The sequence below is a fragment of the Astyanax mexicanus genome, chromosome 13 (assembly GCF_023375975.1).
Source record: "Astyanax mexicanus isolate ESR-SI-001 chromosome 13, AstMex3_surface, whole genome shotgun sequence".
NCBI classification, from domain to species: Eukaryota; Metazoa; Chordata; class Actinopteri; order Characiformes; family Acestrorhamphidae; genus Astyanax; species Astyanax mexicanus.
The window spans coordinates 6,670,617-6,687,603 of NC_064420.1; the positions used below are offsets into that span (position 1 = coordinate 6,670,617).

General features: G+C 38.5%; 1 protein-coding gene across 1 annotated transcript in view; it reads left to right on the forward strand.

The window, feature by feature from the left end:
* plxna1a (plexin A1a) overlaps nt 1-16,987 on the forward strand; it is a 208,318-nt gene that overhangs the window by 132,318 nt on the left and 59,013 nt on the right. The window contains exons 4-9 of the mRNA XM_022677283.2: nt 3,597-3,728; nt 9,340-9,440; nt 9,529-9,652; nt 11,310-11,463; nt 12,383-12,482; nt 13,108-13,222. Of these exons, the coding sequence (XP_022533004.2) occupies nt 3,597-3,728; nt 9,340-9,440; nt 9,529-9,652; nt 11,310-11,463; nt 12,383-12,482; nt 13,108-13,222 (726 nt within the window). The remainder of the gene's footprint in view (nt 1-3,596; nt 3,729-9,339; nt 9,441-9,528; nt 9,653-11,309; nt 11,464-12,382; nt 12,483-13,107; nt 13,223-16,987) is intronic.

Consider the following 16,987-nt stretch of genomic DNA (forward strand, 5'->3'; position numbering starts at 1 on the left):
GAGCACTACTGGCTTCCCTCGGCTGTGGTCTGTCTCTTCTTTACCAAAGGGGCTTCATCTGGGGGCCAGGTAATGCATTCCCCCAGCGCTCGCAGAGACGGAGAGCGATTAATCACGGGCGTCTCACAGAGCCGGAGCTGGAGATCATTAGGCCCTGAGGAGCGGCGGGAAATCCAGGTCACACTCTGCTGACCTTGTATCTGTATGGCCTGTGGGAAGGAGAGAGGAACAGAGCGACGGAGAGAACGCAGGGTCAGAGCAGGACAGGTCAGGAGAAGAAGGAGGAGGAGGGGCAGGAAGTGATGTCATCACCTAAGGTCTATTTTTTTAGTGCTGCTTGATTCTGGTAACCTTAACCCACTAGTAAAGGAGCAAGGACCTCAGTTCAAACCTAAAAAATGCTAAAAAAAAAAAAAAAAAAAAAAAAAAAATGCGAGGGGTATTTTTGGAGGGGTACTGGATGATGTATGGGTTTAGAAGCAGGGGCAGGAGGGAGAGCTGATTGGTTGAGCTGCAGCAGCAGCAGTGTGCCTCTGATAGGGGTGAGATGCAGTTGGTTGGACCTCACCAAAGGGGTGGTATTATTAATTTATTTATTTGTATATTGTAAGTGTTCGTGTACCATAGTGCACTGGTGTGGGTTATGTTTGGCTTGTACAAACTTGATGAGTAAACCTCCCATCCTTCCTATTGGCTCCTGGCATCAGCTGTTTGCCTATTGGTCTTTGCCTCTTGTCACTAAAACTGACTTACAGTCAGTTACTAATGTGGAAAATTAGGATGATCTCATGTAATTGAGGCTTGGTCCATATCCTACAATTTTTAAAATTCTTAACAGCACATGTAAACATGGTGAAGAGCCACATTACCATAAAACAAATGCTATTTTAATGTTAGCTGTAGTTGAACAGGATTTTTGACACTGTAGGGCAGGGGTGTCCAAACTTTTTTTTGTTGGGGGCCAGAAGGAGAAATATATTTAAAGTCACGGGCCACACCACAATAATGAAATATACCAAATTTAAATAATACTTTTTTCCTGATTATTTCATTTACACGCCATTTTACTTGACTTACTATCTTTATCTTTGACAGTGTTGTGTAAACTAAGATTTTTCAAATTGATGTTTCATTTCATGATGTCTCTTAATATTAAACTCCTTAATTACGGCAACTTTTAGACTCTGTTTTTCTACGTTAGAAATGCGCACCCTCTCCGCTTTTAGACTCTTTGGCTCGTTTTTCTGCCTTAGAAATGCGCACCCTCTCCGCTTTTAGACTCTTTTTCCCCGTTTTTCTGCGCTAGAAATGCGCACCCTCTCCGCTTATAGACTCTTTTGCCCGTTTTTCTGCGCTAGAAATGCGCACCCTCTCCGCTTATAGACTCTTTTGCCCCATTTTTCTGCGCTAGAAATGCGCACCCTCTCCGCTTTTAGACTCTTTGCCCCGTTTTTCTGCGCTAGAAATGCGCACTCTCTCCGCTTTTAGACTCTTTTTCCCCGTTTTTCTGCGCTAGAAATGCGCACTCTCTCCGCATTTAGACTCTTTGGCCCTGTTTTTCTGCGCTAGAAATGCGCACCCTCTCCGCATTTAGACTCTTTTGCCCCGTTTTTCTGCGCTAGAAATGCACCCTCTCCGCTTTTAGACTCTGGCTCGTTTTTCTGCCTTAGAAATGCGCACCCTCTCCGCTTATAGACTCTTTTGCCCCGTTTTTCTGCGCTAGAAATGCGCACCCTCTCTGCTTATAGACTCTTTTGCCCCGTTTTTCTGCGCTAGAAATGTGCACCCTCTCCGCTTTTAGACTCTTTGCCCCGTTTTTCTGCGCTAGAAATGCGCACTCTCTCCGAATTTAGACTCTTTGGCCATGTTTTTCTGCGCTAGAAATGCGCACCCTCGTCGCTTTTACACTCGTTGGCTCGTTTCTGACACCTAGTGTTCAAACTTTGAATCTCACATTATGAAAACCTGCTTAACAGCGGGCCAACTTTCATTTTATTTCTAAAATACCTTGCTTTGGACACCCCTGCTGTAGGGTTTGAGGACAGGTACAGGATTTTTCGCTTGTTGGTAAAATAATGAAGTGGAAATATCAGGCTTGAATTTTTTCTGCCTATGACAGGATTCTCAGGCGCTCACTGATAAATAATTGCTGATAGGCCTTTAACTGAAGTCTGTGTGCAGTCTGCTGTCCTGCTGTTAGAATGATAGGAAATGACAGATTTTTACTGGACCGTGTAAAAGCTGCAGTTACAGAGGCGGCCATGCTTCTGCTTCAGCCTCCTCTATACCCTGCTGCATCCGTGAGAGTCTACACGGTAAAATCCACAGTGTAAAATCCACAGAATAACATGTTTAGATGATCTGGGGGTTCTTCTAACAATCCACAGAGTTGGTGTTGTTACTCAGAGTTAAAAATCAGCTTCCCACAGTGTATTCAGTCTTGGGGATCAATGGAGTCTGTCTGTCTGTCTGTCTCTGTCTGTCTGTCTGTCTAAGTGAATGTTCAGTGCATAGCCAGTGCAGGCTGCTGGAAACTGGAGGAGGTACCAGCCATATGTAAAACTTTTATTTCTTTATTAAATTAATTAGCCCTAGACCACATCAAATACATGTTCAACTAAACAATTAAATATTAGGTGTGCACTTTGCCTTATTTATTGTAAATAACAGTAGTGAATTCTTAAAATAATAGGGCATTGTCTAAATAAAAAATGTAAAATTCACCCATGAAGTCATTGTCATTGATGAATTGTGCCAGATTCATTTCATTAGGTCAGGCATGAATTGTTGAATCTCTCTCTAAAATAGTATCTAAAAATGACCGGTACCACTTTAAAATAAGACTACCTTTATAAAGGGTTTATAAATGGTTCACAGTTATATTACAGTTTATTAATGGTTACTAATTAGCTTGTAAATGCAGTAATAATCATTAATAATCAGTTATAACACATACGTAGAAAGGGCAACAATATAGATGGCTGTGGGTTCACTATTTTGCAAACAACAGGTCATTGTTGCTCTTTCTATGTATGTGTTATAACTGATTATTAATGATTTTAAGGCATTTACAACCTAATTAGTAACCATTAATAAACTAATTGTAATCCACTTATAAACCCTTTATAAAGTAGTCTTATTTTAAAGTGGTACCATCTGTCCCCTTCACATTAAAAATGCCGTTACCGCTCCTAAGGTTATAAATGTTTGTTTATGGATGTTATGAATGGTATTCACCCTCTTGGTGTTGCTTGGAAGTTGGATAAGGGTCTCCACCATAGTGTTTGCATTGTATGATAATGCTGCTGTGTGATTTGCTGTCTTTATTCTCTTTTTATTCAGCTTTTGTCATTGAATTTAATTCATTTCTCATGACATTTTTTATACTCCTGGGAAAGTAAAAAGTGAAAATTAAAAAATGTTCCAGAAAAATTATAATATACTAAAGTAAATCCAAATTAACACTGGCTGGAATCGTAAGAATAAAAACAAACCATTTTGACAGTTAATGTAACTGTGGAATTAAGCACTGATAAATTAGTGTTACTGTTCACTGAACTGCTGTTAAATAAGAATGGTTGTGTTTTGTGTTTCAGATCGTGGTGAACTCCGTCTACCAGCCGGCTCAGCTGTATGAGAACGTGGCTGTGAGTGAAGGAAACCCCATTCTGAGAGACATGCTCTTCAGCCCCAACTACTTGTATATATACACCCTTACAGAGAACGAGGTGAGACCACCCGGAGTACACATATAACACACACACAACACACACTGTACACAGCAAAAAGTGCGAAGCTGTAATTTCACAGATAAACTGTTATTATTTTAAGTTTGCACTCACTTTGCACACACACACAACTGTGCCTGTGTGTGTATGTATTTATGTGTATGTATTAATATGTATGTATATTTATGTATGTGTGTATATGTATAAGCATATGTATAGTTAGATATGTGAGTATGTGTATGTATGTATGTTTGTTTATTTTATGTTTATTTTATTTTATTATTATTTTTTTTGTTTGTTTGTTTGTTTGTTTTTTGTTTAGTTCTTTTTTTTTTCTTCTTCTTCTTCTTGTACCCCCCTCCTGTACCTCACACTCCGATCCCTCCAACCCTGAACTCCCACAACTATATCCACACAATATATATATATATATATATATATATATATATATATAAATAGTAATAATAATAATAATAAAAAAAAATAAAATAAATAAATAAATAAATAAAAATAAAGTATTAATTGTCCTCCGAAGAGGGGGGGTGGTGGTTGGGCCAAAAAAAAAAAAAAAAAAAGTTTGCACTCACTTTGTTTGGGTAGAGTTTTCCCCATATTTACAGTAAATATTACCTAATAAGGACATGAAAAGGTAAAATCTATGGTAAAGTGTTCATATGGTGGTTGAGTGTATCAACAGTGTGTTATAGGCTACAAGAACAAGTTACTATTTTCTGTACTGTAAAGCGTGGTGCCCGAATGGCAAATAACACAGTGCTTAATAGAACCGTGCCTAGTGTGAGTACACCCTTAGAGTGGAAATAGGTGTGTTTTATTCAGTATTATAAACCAAAGCACAAGGGTATCTAAGTAAGTGTTGGTCATATTGTGTGACCTTTCAGCATGGAGCAATAAATCCCTTTAAAAAAATAGTTGAAATTGATACTTTGGAAGTTATTGGAGTACTTTAATTTGAGTTTTTGCTGCATAGACAAATACTATACATCCAGAAATGATGTATCCAATCCAGAAAAAAAAAAATTCACTGTATAATTCAAACAAGTTCACAAATAACACAATGTGTGTACATAGTTGAATACAGTTAACACGAGTCATATATTAAACCCTGTGTAAAACCTTGTGTCATTTTTTTTTTACTATGTAGTTTCTTTTTATTTATTTTTGTTTATTTGTATGTATTGTATTTATGGTAACAATGTGAGTGACAATGCTTTATTTACAGCAGGGGTGTCCAAACTTTTTTTGTTGGGGGCCAGAAGGAGAAATATATTTCAAGTCACGGGCCACAGACTCTATAATAAAAATGAAATATACCAATTTAAATAATACATTTTTCCTGATTATTTTCTTTACACACCATTTTACTTGACTTACTATCTTTATCTTTGACAGTGTTTTGTAAACTAAGATTTTTCAAATAGAAATGCGCACTCTCTCCGCTTTTAGACTCTTTGCCCCGTTTTTCTGCGCTAGAAATGCGCACCCTCTCCGCTTTTAGACTCTTTGGCCCGTTTTTCTGCGCTAGAAATGCGCACTCTCTCCGCTTTTAGACTCTTTGGCCCATTTTTTTGCGCTAGAAATGTCCACTCTCTCCGCTTTTAGACTGTTTGCCCCATTTTTTCTGTGCTAGAAATGCGCACTCTCTCCGTTTTTAGACTCTTTTGCTTCGTTTCTCTGCGCTAGAAATGCGCTCTCTCTCCGCTTTTAGACTCTTTGGCCCGTTTTTCTGCGCTAGACATGTCCACTCTCTCCGCTTTTAGACTCTTTTGCTTCGTTTTTCTGCGCTAGAAATGCGCACTCTCTCCGCTTTTAGACTCTTTGGCCCGTTTTTCTGCGCTAGACATGTCCACTCTCTCCGCTTTTAGACTCTTTTGCTTCGTTTTTCTGCGCTAGAAATGCGCTCTCTCTCCGCTTTTAGACTCTTTGGCCCGTTTTTCTGCGCTAGAAATGTCCACTCTCTCCGCTTTTAGACTCTTTGGCCCGTTTTTCTGCGCTAGAAATGCGCACTCTCTCCGCTTTTAGACTCTTTGCCCCATTTTTTCTGTGCTAGAAATGCGCACCCTCTCCGCTTTTAGACTCTTTGGCCCGTTTTTCTGCGCTAGAAATGTCCACTCTCTCCGCTTTTAGACTCTTTTGCTTCGTTTTTCTGCGCTAGAAATACTTTTAGCTTTTTATGCAGTTGGGATTGGGTTTATGTTGGTTAAAACTTGGAATTATGCCATTAAAATGCTAATGTTTTTGCCTTTAAACTCTGATATTAGCTGGCTCAGTCTTAAAGGGGCATTAAACCCCCGTGATTTTTGCTGACTGCAAGCTTAGCTCAAAATTGAAAAAGGCAAAAAAAAAAAGAATGGGAGCGGTAGTTTGGGAAGGGCACTGGGTGATGTATGGGTTTAGAGGCAGGGCAGGAGGGAGAGCTGATTGGCTGAGCTGCAGCAGCAGCGGTGTGCCTCATAATGTGATATATACCAATGTACACAGACACATCATCCACACCTATAGCACATTTGAACCTGAGAGGTAGCACCGCTACAGAGCCAGAAATTACCACAATAAAAGCGTAATATATTTTAGCTATTAATGGAAAAAATATGGTTTTAGTGGATTTAGTGGCTTTTTAAATAAAAAGGGGATGAACTGTAAACATTATGATGCTGAAAACCTAGTTTTCTCCTGGATTAAATTTGTTTTTTAATAAATGTAAAAAACTCTATATGTACAGCTCTGGGTTGCAGTACGGTCTATTTTTCTTGGTATTTCTTTCTGAAGTCTGGAGGGTGAAAAAGCAAAATATATCATATCCCTTAGTGTCTGATATATTATTTACATTATTAAAAGATCAACTTAAGCAAAATGACTGGAGCTGCGTTGAAACTAAGAAATAAATAAACTAAAAGTTACCAGGAACAAAGCTTACACATTTAGACAACCACAGAGCCTCTCACACGGTCACGTCTCCTCTCTCTTTCTGTCTTTCTCTCTCTCTCTTTCTTTCTCTCTCTCTCACTCTTTCTTCTTTGCTATAATTGCCCCTCCGCTGGGCTCAGGCAGTTTAATGTGTTTAAATGGATCACTCCTCCACTCTGACAGTCGCTAAAGTGTCCCGCTGAGGCAGACACATTAAATCTAAAGAACCGGGTTTGTGTCAGAAGAAAGCCATGGTGTAAAAAAGCGTGATAGAGTGATGGTGAGACTGTGAGATCGTGTGTGGAGGTATTGGATGGAATTATGTGACCTATACGTGTCCGTTTATGCATGGATTTTAACACCAGTTGGCTAAAATGAGTGCTTTTAATTTACCTTACCTTTAACTAAGTTTAATAGAGCTAAGAGATGTGAGTACATGAGCTGTACAGGGCTAGGATAGTGACCTTAGCTGAGCTAACTTAGCATGAAACTGATAACGAAACTGTGACAATAGTGACAATAAACGCTTTATTTTGTTGAAACTATGTGTAAACATGAACAAAAATGTGGCTCCTTATGTGAGTTATGCAGTGATGTTAGTAACATCACTAATCTGACCATTTTTTTTCAGTAACGAGTAACGATCTAACGTGTTACTATTTCCAATCCAGTAATCAGATTAAAGTTACTTATCCAAGTCACTGTGCGTTACTCTCTCTCTCTCTCCACCTCAATCCCTCCTCCGCTCTCCCCCAATCACACATGTCTTTAGTTTCCGCCCGTTCTCATTTTTCCGCCAGTTCTCGGGCTCCCTATCTCTTTATAAAGGCGTTTTTTCCCGGCCGCGTCCCAATTCACCAGCCAGGGCAGCGGTCTGCACAGATCTGATTGGCAGAGGAGAGCGTTTGAAGATTTTACACCACACGTGATTGGTCTGCAAGTTTACTGTGCCACAGAGTGCGTATACCGTAAAGACAAGAAGAGTTCTGACGCTTTATATGAACGCTGTCAGAATTAAATCCTTCTCAGTAGTTTATCGGTTTGGGTCCGCATTGGACAACGTCTGGGTCCGGACCCGGAGCGCAGTCCGCATATATGTGATCCCTGGCCTAGACCATACACACTGTTCTGTTTTATAAAACCGCTCCTTGCTGCCCTGCAGAGAACAACAGGTTCAATGTTCAATTTTACAGTGTTAAATATGTCAGGTCAAGAAAGACTTTCTTTATTTTATATATATTTTTATAAAAACAAGTATTTATGTTAAGTGAAATCAAGAAAGACCATATTTAATTTTTTATTAAAAAAATATTTATGTTAAGTTAATTCAAGAGAAATTGTCTTTTATTTTTATAAAAAAACTTATTTTTTCAGGAAATAGTTGAACTTTAAATGTCTAGAGATACATTGCTGCTGTTAAAAATGCATTTTCCAAAAAAGGCAGTATTGGCAAAAAACATAATGTTTATGTTAAGGTGGCGGGAGGTGGTGTCTGCAGCTGCTGATAGTAACTAATAAAGTAACTTGTAAAGTAACTTAGTTACTTTTAAAATCAAGTAATCCATAAAGTAACTAAGTTACTTTTTAAAGGAGTAATCAGTAATCAGTGATCAGATTACTTTTTCAAAGTAACTATACCATCACTGAAGTTATGTGTGTTACTTCTTTGTGTATACATCAGTAAACATACAGTAAACAAATAAGGAGTATTTAGTCAGCAAGACAGCAAGGACTTCAATACCTAACATACACAAAAAGGCATTATTACACTATTTATATAATTATATATATATTTTTAGGCTACATAAAACCACACTTAACTGTAAAAAGATAAAGCAACAGGCAATCAACTAGTAGGTAGAATAAAACTGAAATATCCCTGTGGGCAGGACTAAACAATGATGGTAAGTTAGCGGTTGGGGGCGTGCCCATTATGCAAATAAATGATGTTGCAAACCAATAGGAAATATGCATGGGTTACATTATTTAAATACAATGTACAAAGATATTGCAAATAAAATCGCTATTCAACACAGAATGTTGTGATTAATTCGATTTTTTTTTTTCCAATTGATGTGTGTATACACACACATCTTGTGCAGCTTTTACCATTTCTCTAAAGTACCGTATTTTTCGCACTATAAGGTGCACTCAAAATCTTTTCATTTTACCAAAAACAGTTAGAGCACCCTAGAATGAATTGTATGAATTGTACCAGTCAGGTATTGAGAAGTAGTATTATATTAGTTCTAGTAGGATATATATCACTAACCGCTAGCTTTTTGCCCATCATTTGGCCAGCATTAGCATTACCTGCTAGCAGTTAGCCACTAATGCTAATACTAATTCTCTAGCTTTAGTGGAAATCTAAGATTACTATAAATAATCTGAAGCACTTTACTCACCAAAAAAAACAGTTTTTTTTTTATTAAAGTTTTGTTTACTTAACTTAACCTGCTTAATTAGAAGAGACACATGGTAATACCCCTGTTCCTTACTAGTGTCGCATAACGTGCCTTATAAACCAGACAATTGACGTTTATTAATTATGCGCCTTATAATCGGGGGTGTCTTATAGTGCAAAAAATACGGTAAATGGAGATGTGGGTGTTTCAGTCATTAGTTCCAATCCTGCTTTACACCTGTGTGTGTGTGTTTGTGTGTGTGTGTGTGTGTGTGTGTGTAGGTGAGCAGGGTGCCGGTAGAGAGCTGTGAGCAGTATACCAGCTGTAATGAGTGTCTGGGATCTGGAGACCCCCACTGCGGCTGGTGTGTTTTACACAATACGTGAGTATATCTCATTGTTTTCCATAATGTAAGGATAGAGTAGATTAATTCACATAAAGATCTAATAAAATTGTTCATATTTTTATAGATGTTCCCGTAGAGACCGGTGTGAGAGATCTGAAGAGCCCCTGCGCTTTGCTTCTCATGTGGGGCAGTGTGTCAAACTCAGCGTCCAACCCAACAACGTCTCAGTCACCATGTCTGAAGTGCAGGTGTGTGAGTGTGTGTGTGTGTTAATGTACTCTCTATAAGGTGATTTTGTGTTTAAGTCAGTGTTTAATCCGCTAAAAGAGTTTGGTGTCAGAATTGGCTGCTTCCTTTTTGTGACGTCACTATACGAAAACCTGCATAGAACCACCCTGGCATCTACCATCCCCCTTCAACCCCCACCTGAGCCCCACCCACTAGATCAGTTGAACCTCAGGCAGTACACAGCAGGTTTAGCCAGCAGACTTTGTCTGAAGGAGGGATCTGTACCTAATGTTAGTGTCAAGTCAGCAGATAGGGGAGATGTAAGTAACATGAAAACTAACAAAAGAAAAAAAAAAACTTCAAACTAATGTTACTATACAATCCATTAGAGGGGTCAACCCCCACCAGAGCCCCACCCAATAGATTAGTTGAACCTCAGACAGTACGCAGCAGGTTTAGCCAGCAGACTTTGTCTGAAGGAGGAATCTATACCTAATGTTAGTGTCAAGTCAGTAGATGATCAGGGAGATGTAAGTATTTTCAAATAATGAGTTTTGTGCTTCTATTGTAGTTAAGCATGGACTTTCTAGTGGATGTTTTGACATTTAGCACAGCTAGTTAACACTAACTAAAACAATCAGTGTAAACATGAGGGTGTGGCCAGCAACAGCTTTATTGCATGAAGGTGACAGAACCTTAAACAATCGATAACTAATCAATAATCCCACCACCTTGTTACGTTCTACTATCTTTGTCTCACTGCTATCAAAGCCAAATCAGCTCTACCTCCTGCTCCACCCCTAAACCCATACATCACCCAGTGCCCCTCCCAAACTATTTCTCCCATTCTTTTTTTAAGCTTTTTTCAAATTTGATCTAAGGGTGGATTCAACTAAAATTATGGGGGTTAGTCACCCTTTAAGGCATTATTAAGGCACTGTATCTTTATCATAATGTGGATTTTTTTTTTGCTGCATGATTTTGTTAGCATTATAAACTCCCACAATGCATAGGCAATTTCAGTAAACATTGTATCTCATTTCTATGAATTTCATCTCTGTAAGACTCTATAAACACACTCTAAGCACAGTATAATGCATTCATAAGGCATTAAAATATGCCTATATATATATATAAAAATGTATAACCCATCAATAATATAAGCCATGTTTATTATGCATCATGAATTGTGATCATAAGGCATTAATAATGTTATACGTCAATACCAAGAAACTCAGTGTCAGTTTTTGCGGAATTATGCATTATGACTAAAAAAAGCTTTTAACTTTTAAACACAACCTGTATAATGCTTTAAATATATTTTAATTAGTTATAGTCCATTATAATGTATTATAACAGCTCCAAGTAAAGTGCCAGACTCTCATTGTGTATATATATTTATCATAAGAACAGCTTATAATGTATTACGTCATAATGCTTAAACTCGATGAAAATATATTGGGTTATGCATTTTTATAAATCTTTATAGCCATGTTTATAATGCCTTATGAATGCATTATAATATGTTATGAATGTGTTTATAAAGTCTATTAGAGATGACATTCATAGAAAGTGTTACCCTAAATGTTTCTTTCTTGATCAGAAATGTGTATACAGACATCATCACCATCAACAGAAGTGCTAATGCTAATGCTAATGCTAATGTTTTTATTCCAGCTGGTGCTGCAGGCCCAGAACGTACCCAGTCTGTCTGCGGGAGTGAACTGCTCGTTTGAGGATTACACAGAGACCGAGGGGCACATCGTCGGGGGACACATCTTCTGTCTCACTCCCACCACGCGTCAGATAGCCCCCATCACACGCAGCAAGGGTGAGACACTCAAACACACAGACCTAAACACACTTCCCTCAAAATAACTCAATATACAGCCGTTAATGTCCAAACCACTAAGAGACCACACCTCTAAATATGCAAATTGAGCACTGCTTGTCATTTTCCCTCCAAAATTTCATGTGACTCATTAGTGTTACTAGGTCTCAGGTGTGCATAGGGAGCAGGTGTGTTCAATTTTGTAGTACAGCTCTCACACTCTCTCTTATACTGGTCACTAAAAGTTCTAACATGGCACCTCATGGCAAAGAACTCTCAGAGGATCTTAAAAGGCGAATTGTTGCCCCAACCATACGCCGCACACTACATCAATCTACATTGGTCTGCATGGCTGTCACTGCAGAAGACAGCCTCTTCTGAAGTCTGTACACAAGCAAGCCCACAAACAGTTTGCTGAAGACATGTCAAAAAAAGACATGGATTACTGGAACCATGTCCTATGGTCTGATGACACCATCAGGTTTGGCATATGTATAGTTAAGGGGAATCAGTTCAATTGAGTGTATATGCTATATACTCATTTTTGGCTTAGTTTGACCTCATTAGCTTAGGTAATCCTCTATTTCTGTAATATTTAATTGATGTAAACATAATTATTTCAATAAATAGAGCAGTTGCAAATCTGCACTATAATGATTAAGACAGTTTGTTTCCTCAAAGCATTTGAGTTTATTTAACTCATCAGGTTATACAGTGTAGAGTTTAACTTGATCCACCATGCATATATCAGTATTTAATATTGATGCATCTTTTTGATCTAGCCTTCATCAGCTATAGATATAAAAAAAAATAATAATTGAGGATGTTTTTAAGCCGCTCTGAATAAAGCTGTCTATTAAATGTCAGAAATTAAAATTTAAATGTTAATTTAAATGTAATGTTGTGTTCTGTGCTGTAGGTGACAGGCATGTAATGAAAGTTTACCTGAAGTCGAAAGAGACGGGGAAGAAGTTCGCCAGTGTGGATTTCGTCTTCTACAACTGTAGTGTCCACCAGTCGTAAGTCCACCCACCTACAGTTCTCCTGCCTTTTTAAAGTTTCCTTTATTGCAAAACAGTTGTCTGTAAAATGACAGTAAATAACTGTCATCAGTTTCACCAGCAGTGTTGGGCACGCTACTTTGAAAAAGTAATTAGCTATAGTTACTCGTTACTTCTCCAAAAAAGTAACTGAGTTACTAACTGAGTTACTCCATTATAAAAGTAACTAGTTACCAGTCAAAAATAACTATTGCGTTACTTTGTGTTATTCGCCCCGTAAAAAAAAAATAACGAAAGAAAATCAATTTTGTATTTACTATTATTATTAGAAAAAAAAAAAACAAACGAAAATAAACCCAAAATGTTGATAAAAATATAATCTAATGAATTAAAAAAAATAAACGAAATTCTCCACACAACCAAAGAAAAAGACTTGTAATACTGAAAAAAATGGAAAAACGCGTCTGGAGATGAAACTAAACAAACCAAGCCACACTCAAAGGAAATATGTATGCCGGAAGGGGTAACATAGACACGGAGGCGCCCAGACACTAGCATTCTCCCACTCCACCTTCAATTAAATGTACATGTAATGTGTATCTCTGCAGATGTAGTAATAGTGTTTGTATGTGTATCTCTGCAGATGTCTCTCCTGTGTGAATGGCTCTTTCCCCTGCCACTGGTGCAAATATCGCCACATGTGTACCCACGACGCCAACGACTGCTCCTTCCAGGAGGGCAGAGTTAATACGTCAGAGGTAAGACTCCACATACATTACATATCTATACATGTATATACAGCTCTGTAAAAAATAATAAGTGAGCACTTAAAATGATGAGTTTCTTTGATTTTACCAAATTGAAAACCTCTGGAATATAATCAAGAGGAAGATGGATGATCACAAGCCATCAAACCACCAAACTGAACTGCTTGAATTTTTGCACCAGGAGTAAAGCAGCATAAAGTTATCCAAAAGCAGTGTGTAAGACTGGTGGAGGAGAACATGATGCCAAGATGCATAAAACTGTGATTTAAACAAGGAAACTGTAAAAACAAGGGTTATTCCACCAAATATTGATTTCTGAACTCTTAAAACTTTGTGAATATGAACTTTTCTTGTTTTCTTAGCATTTTTTGAGGTCTGAAAGCTCTGCATCTTTTTTGTTGTTTCAGCCATTTCTTATTTTCTGAAAAAAAAAAATGCTCTAAATTACAGTATTTTTATTTGGAATTTGGGAAAAATGTTGTCCGTAGTTTACAGAATAAAACAGCAATGTTCATTTTACTCAAACATAAACCTATAAATAGCAAAATCAAAGAAACTGATTCAGAAAATGAAGTAGTCTCTTATTTTTTTTTCCAGACCTGTGTATTGTACATCAAACTGACAGTAATCAAACTGACTATCACACATACACAGATAGCACCTCATGATGGCGCTGCCACTGTGCAAGGATCTAAACCCGGGTTGTGCTGCTTCTCCATCAGCAGCCAGAGTCTGAGAGAGTAAAGTAGTTCATGCTCTCTTTGAGTGGGTACAGTAGGTGGCACTCTCTCCCTCCATCACTCCTAACGTTTGGGATTAAAATATGTAATCTTGGTGAAAGATGGAATTACTACAGATTAAAGTTGTATACCGGTGAAATGGGCACTAATTTGTTAAGTTGGCAGCTAAACTATGCTAAAATAACCCTCTAGAAAGATTCTAGCCAACCATGAAGAGCACCCTGCAAAATCCACATACCCAAAACACGAGGGCATTCTGGATTTGAAGAGACACTAAACCATAAAACATATATTTTCCATTAATAGCTGAAATATATTTTCTTTTGAACATGCCAGTCCTTCTTTAAATTTTACAAACATTTCCCAACCTTTAAAAAACACTTTTATTAAGGTAATCTCTGCCTCTGCTGCGCCCCCTCAGGTTCAACTGTGCTATAGGCGAGGATGATGTGTTCGTGTACTTTGGTACACAGACACATCACAATATGCAGATCAGACAATCAATAAGTAATACCGCCCCCCTGCTGACATCCAATCATATACAACTCACCACTATCAGAGGCACACTGCTGCTGCTGCTGCAGCTCAGCCAATCAGCTCTCCTGACTTCCCTGCCTCTAAACCCATACATCACCCAGTGAGGAGTTTAGTGCCCTTGTACTTGCCCTTGTAAAGCTGTAATCTTTGTAAAAGCTAAAAGTTGAAATACATAAGCTTTCTACTGGAGGAAGGGATGCTAAAGTATTAGCTGAGAAGCTAACCTACACTTAGATAACTGTCTAGAAGGGATTTAAGCTAGCCAAGAAGAGTTTTATTAAGATGTGTGCACAGGTTGTTAGTTCTAGCTAGCTAACCAGTCCCAAATTCTGCCCTCAGAATGGCAACTGTATATTAAAATGTGAAACCCTAGAAGAGGAATGTCCGTTTTTTTTGTTTTTTTTTTTATATTTAAGCACAAGTTACACCAGTGACACTCCCCTGCACACGTAATTTGCATGTTTATTCATACATCTGTGTACATTTAAAGCACACACTCTTACACACACTCTGTCACATCCCATTATAAACCTCGCTGTTGTTGTGCTGCTATGTTTGCTTCACCTCGGCAGCTGTTTCAGGGATTTGTGCACTTATAAACAGCACTGACTGAATGACTATGCAAATAGTGTTCTACATTTCTAAAGGCTACATTTGCATAAAAACCAATATCAGTCACATCCACTGCTCTCCCACAGCACTGCAGCACTTACACACATCGCCCATCTCCAATACTGTGTACAGTATATTCACACACACCACATACTGTATACAGTATGTGGTGTGTGAGTATAGTATAGCTCTCCAGCCCTGAGGGTTGTTGAACCCAATTGCAGAACAGTTGAATTCAAAGCAGGTAAACCCAAGAAGACAGGAAACAATAAATAAATAAACACACCACTCCTCATGCAGGATCGAACCCATGTCGTCAGGGTCGCGGTCCAATACACTAATGAATTGGGACATGGCCGGGAAAAATGCCCTTATAAGGAGATATAGAGCCCAAAAACAGGTGAAAAAAATCAAGAACGAGCGGAAACTTAAGTAATGCTGAGCGTGACAGAGAGACAGGGGAGGAATGTAAACAAAAGCTCACCAGAGAAGCCAGATGTTTCATGCTTGCGGACCACATCCGGCCTGGGTTCCGCCTATTGCCGTCCCTTGGTATACAGTATACTCTCACACACACCACATACTGTATACAGCAGGGGTCTGCAATTAAGTTTGGCCAGACGTGTAGCTCTTCAGCCCAGAGGGTTGTTGAACCCAAGTGCAGAACAGTTGAATTCAAAGGAAAAAATAAATAAATAAAAGTATAAAAATAAAAAAATAAATAAAAATATACTCTCACACACCACATACTTTATACTGTATACCTCCCTGAACAACAAGAGATGCTCACTCTCTCTATCACAAACACACATTATATTATATTACATTACATTACATTTAGTGGACGCTTTTATCCAAAGCGATTTACAAATAATGATGTACATTTAGCAATAGAAGACATAGTAGTCCAAGAAGAAAACATTTTTAGATAGGGCCTAAAGGAAGCCAAAGGGAAATAATGGGAATTAGAGGAGTAAAGGAGGGGAAGAAGGAAATGAGGTTAGAAGTAGTTTGTAGTTAGTTAGAGGTGTTAGGAGAGTAAGTGCTCTTTGAAGAGCTCTGTCTTCAGGAGTTTATTAAAGATAGCGAGAGATTCTCCTGATCTGGTAGTGGAAGGTAAACGGTGAGAGGTGTTAGGAGAGTAAGTGCTCTTTGAAGAGCTCTGTCTTCATGAGTTTATTAAAGATAGTGAGAGATTCTCCTGATCTAGTAGTAGAAGGTAGTTAGTTAGAGGTGTTAGGAGAGTAGGTGCTCTATGAAGAGCTCTGTCTTCAGGAGTTTCTTAAAGATAGAGAGAGATTCTCCTGATCTGGAAGTGGAAGGTAGTTAGTTAGAGGTGTTAGGAGAGTAAGTGCTTTTTGAAGAGCTCTGTCTTCAGGAGTTTATTAAAGATAGCGAGAGATTCTCCTGATCTGATAGTAGAAGGTAGTTAGTTAGAGGTGTTAGGAGAGTAAGTGCTCTATGAAGAGCTCTGTCTTCAGGAGTTTACTAAAGATAGAGAGAGATTCTCCTGATCTGGTAGTGGAAGGTAGTTAGTTAGAGGTGTTAGGAGAGTAAGTGCTTTTTGAAGAGCTCTGTCTTCAGGAGTTTATTAAAGATAGCGAGAGATTCTCCTGATCTGGTAGTGGAAGGTAGTTTGTTCCACCATTGGGGAAGAACTCTGTATGAGAACAGTCTGGATTGTTCTTTGCTTTGTGTGAAGGTTTGTTTGGTAAAGCGAGGCGACGTTCATTGGAGGAGCGCAGCGGCCGGGAGGTAGCGTAAGCCTTCAGGAGTGATCAGTGCAGGTAGTAAGGAGCTGTTCTGTCATCACCTTGTAGGCGATTGTAAGAGCTTTGAATTTAATACGAGCGTCAACTGGTAGCCA